Raw genomic sequence first — 4,287 nt, 5'->3', positions numbered from 1 at the left:
AATATATATATATTTTTAATTTACAAAACTAAACAGCCTGCAGTATTTTTACAGTCTTTATTTTACAGTTAAAATAAATGTTTATCAAATAAAGTTTAATGTTACAACTAATCAGGGATCCCTTTAAGCAGCATTTGTGGGTGGCACCTGTGTTTACAGACGATGATTTTTGGAACAGTCTAGTGAAGTCCAGAACACAATCAGACCAGTCTTCCCAATTTTTCATTAAAAAACATTATCTTAACACATTATACCGTGATTTTTACATAGTTTGTTTTGGAGTGGTGAACCTCTTCACTTCAGGGATTCAGCCTCTTAAATGAGCTTTTTATAATGAGTCCTATTACTGACCTGTCAACCTAATTAGCTGCAAAATGTTCCTCTGGTTGTATTTATTGTATCATTTACAGTACTTTTAGGTTGTTGTTGACTCTGTCCCAAATTTTTTTTAAATGTTTTGCTGCCGTCAGTTGTTAAAATTACTTCTTTTTTTCCCTAGAAGTGGTTTAATTTAAAAGTTTGATGTTACTTAGTTCTGTTGGGAATAAAATATAGGTTTATGATATTTGCAAATAGTTGCACTTATTAACATTTTAAACAAAACTGCAGCTTTTTGGGGATTGTGGTTGTATATGTACAGTATATCTTATTATATTTTCCTTTTTTTTCTTCTCTGCAGTATTTTGATCAGATCTGAGTTTCTTACCGAGAAGAAGTCGCTGAACAGCTGCGAGATGCTGGAGAAGGCCGCCTGGTGGCTCTCGTTCTGCGGCAGACAGCAGCACAGCAGCCGCAGCCGACACTCCCACACTTTGGTGGCCAGSGTGCGAGCAGTGACCAGGAACTGGGAGCCCCCGCTGCTCTCCAGGTGCCGCACCCCCAGCGGCTCCACGGGGCCGGGCTGAGGACGGGGGTTTCCCAGTGGATCGAAGACGAAAACTACACCCAACCCCGTGAACAGCAGTATGATCCAGCTGGTGTAAAGGAGAAAGGAGCGGGTAAGATCGAAGCTCATCGTCCGTCCGCTGGAAATTCAAACAAGACGCGTACAAATACCCACCTCGCGATCACGGCAGCAATGACCGAGCCCACGGTGGCTGGGTCGCAACCTCGGCCATCGTCAGACACCCAGAAAGCTCCCAGRCAGGCCCACACCAGCTCAGGAATGTAAAGGAGAGCTCGCAGGTACACCAGCATAGGCATGGAGCGCCGCGCACCCGTGTTCGTTATCGTGCCTGATGAGAAAACAGAGAAATATTAGTAAAATCTACAGAAACACGACACAGGAGTAGACACGCCGTTATTGGCTCCAAAATGAGGAAAAAGTCCAGCATTACAAAACCTGCCTTGTTTTGACATTATTTAATCCAACTTTCAAAAGGAAATGAATCACTCAGAATGAAGTTTACAACAAGATAAACATGTACTGACAGTGATCCTGTTTGGCCACATGCCATACATCCACACACTCACACCAACTGCCTGGTGGAGGAGAGCAGTAGGGTTGGGCATAATCGTATCGTGTGCAATTAATCGTCAGAAAAACATTAATCGATTATTTTTGGCACTTGACAATTAATACGATTAATGCCACCAGGCAGACTGACTGGAGATTTCCCTTGTCAGTCTGCTTCAAAAATGAGAAACATTAATTTCTGTAATTTATTTATCATAACTCAGTTTTTACTTGGTCTATCAACACAATTTAAAAATTTGATTCATAGCCTGAAGTCTGTACTTTTGACATGATTTGGAACAGATTTTTTGATGAGAGTGGTTTTTAAATTGTTCATGTGACCAGGACATGAGGGCGTCCAGGTACTCGTCAAATTAGTCGTTATCGGCTAAATTACCACAATAAATCGTGATTAATTTTTTTGCCAATATTGCCCAACCCAAGAGAGCAGAGGTGATTACCCTGCAGTTTGTAACTACTAAAGTCAAATGTGAGGTCATCTATCATACAAAAAGTCAACACAAGGCATGCCCAGACCTCAGTCTGTATTAAGGAWCTTCAGATATCTGTGTGCACAAACAGATTTTTAGCAAACCCTAAAACTCCTCTTCATTGGACCGTTTCTCAGATGCTGTTTGGCGCCACCTACCGGATATGATGTGCAACTGTTTGTGTTTTTGTGTGTTTTGTTTGTGGAGAGAGAACTCAACCATGGGCAGGTTCTCAAAATTTACCACCTTCTAATGAGAAAAAGGACATACTTATCCAGGGATTGGTGCCTAAAATAGCAATCTGGAGATGCAAAATAGATGTCCCGTTATACTGTTATAATTTAACTATTATATAAATACAATTTATTAAATACTATAGTTTCACACAATATCAAATCTGTTGCCAGAGAAAATACAGGTATACAGTGATCGTATGAACAACATTATCACCAGTGGGGCTCAGTCATAAACACCTTTAAACTTGAGGCAGGCTGACCTATGGTTCATTACATGCTGAGTATAAAACGTATTTCTTGGCCACAGAYCATTTTAATAGTTCATTTATGTGTTTTAATGGTGCTAAGTGCATTAGTTTTTTGTCTGTAAATGTCTGTTTGGTGTAAGTTATTATTAATAAATGAACTACATCAATTTATATACATGTGTTCAAGTTTGAAGATAATCCATACCTATCTTTTGTAATATTAAGTGCCCAAATTGATCTGTCGGCGTCAAACATGACACAAGATGTCTGTAAACATATCGTAGAATCAGACCTGTACTATCATACTGAACCTTGGTGCGACAAGTTTTCATTATTCCTTCTTRACTGTTCATGTATCTACGATCACTGTTGCACATAAACACAGCACAGCGATCAACACAGCCCATTTTCACACATGMTGGATGCCCCCAAACTGGACCACGATGCTTTGCAATTGGCAACACGTTTTTTTTTTCTTTAGAAAAATGACACAGTGTAAGAGGTTATGCAGTGGTTGCTCTTTGGAGATTTCATGTGTAGCTTTAGGGTCAGGATTTGAACTGAGTGGCTGTAAATATGTGTGTACAGCAGCACCAATACACATTACTGCATTAGACAATTTGACATCGCATAAAAATGTGTTTTCTTTCAACTTGTGATCACATATTAAAGTGGAAGAACTTCAGAGTAAAAATAGTTACCTTGAGCGCTCACATACACGATGGCACACAGTGACAGGATGATGAGCCCCAGCACAACTAGCAGTCCCACCAGGTAGCTGTGTAAAACCAGTCTCCCGTTACAATCAAAATGACCCTTGTGGTAAACGAGCAAGATCATAGTTCCAATCCACCTAGAAACAAACAACATGAAAAAACACAGCTGAGTAAGAGAATTACAGCTTCGCGAAACTGATAAAAGTGGAGAACAAACCAGATCAAACGTAGAAACAACTCAAAGGTGCCCGGGAACACTAGATCATCACTGGCGATCCCCCACCGCCGTCCAAACACCACCATTCCGGGCATTTTGCAGGTAAACAGGTGGAAATCCTTCTCTTAGGCTAACCGAGTCTGTCTGTTCGCAACTAAAACACAACCAGGGCTGTGCTGAGCAACATGGTCGGGCATTACTTCACCACCAAATCAACGCCTACACCCATTTATTGACGATAATCGCGATCACATTACTGTGTTGCGAAATTTCCGTGTCCTTTTTTTCTTTCTCGAACGCGAACAGTGAAACTGACTCTTAAAACCTGCTTATACTAAATTTAAAACTACATAAACTATAACCACAGAGTCGCATTGATATTGTTGAGGCTTCCCATCTGCTAGCACGTACCTAACGGACAGCTAACAAAAACGTACAGCTGCGTTAGCCACCTGCTAGCTGGCTATAGCTATGTTGTTAAAAATATCGTATTTTTTTCTATAAAAAGACGATAGATTCCGTGACTGCCAACACGTTTTTCAGTATAAATAATGGTAATTTTCAGTAAATGCTACAAATGAAAACACTTTCGTTTTCGTGTCCGTCTATAAAATGTCCCCTGACCGAAACAAAATTTATAGAGCACAAGTTCCGGTCTTATTACGGTTGTGGACTTTAGCTGGTGGTGGCTAAATAAAAACAATTAAAATACACAACTTGTTTTATAATAAGAATTCAAATCAAAGTTTTTAATGGGAACTTCCAGACAATGCCTAAATTTGCGGTCACTGTCTAATTATGCTTTTGAAAACCCAGAAACCTCCAAAATTACTAGTACTAGAATCTAAACTGCTAATTGATAAAACTAACAATAAAGCAATGGTAACACACACACACACACACACACACACACACACACACAC

The 4,287-nt window shown here is 39.9% G+C and overlaps 1 protein-coding gene across 2 annotated transcripts in view; it reads right to left on the bottom strand.

Annotated features, from left to right (window-relative positions):
- The window catches only part of daglb (diacylglycerol lipase, beta), a 20,611-nt gene extending 16,330 nt beyond the window's left edge, over window positions 1–4,281 (bottom strand). For both annotated transcript variants that reach the window (XM_014028487.1, XM_014028494.1), the window contains exons 1-4: window positions 3,365–4,281; window positions 3,133–3,284; window positions 1,061–1,235; window positions 707–974 (exon numbers count right to left, since the gene is read on the bottom strand). In XM_014028487.1, the coding sequence (XP_013883941.1) occupies window positions 707–974; window positions 1,061–1,235; window positions 3,133–3,284; window positions 3,365–3,459 (690 nt within the window). In that variant the 5' untranslated portion in view covers window positions 3,460–4,281. The remainder of the gene's footprint in view (window positions 1–706; window positions 975–1,060; window positions 1,236–3,132; window positions 3,285–3,364) is intronic.
- Window positions 4,282–4,287: the final 6 nt, after the last annotated feature.

This window comes from Austrofundulus limnaeus, unplaced genomic scaffold, assembly GCF_001266775.1.
Source record: "Austrofundulus limnaeus strain Quisiro unplaced genomic scaffold, Austrofundulus_limnaeus-1.0 Scaffold5, whole genome shotgun sequence".
Lineage (NCBI taxonomy): Eukaryota > Metazoa > Chordata > Actinopteri > Cyprinodontiformes > Rivulidae > Austrofundulus > Austrofundulus limnaeus.
This window is presented reverse-complemented; position numbering and strand designations above follow the sequence as displayed.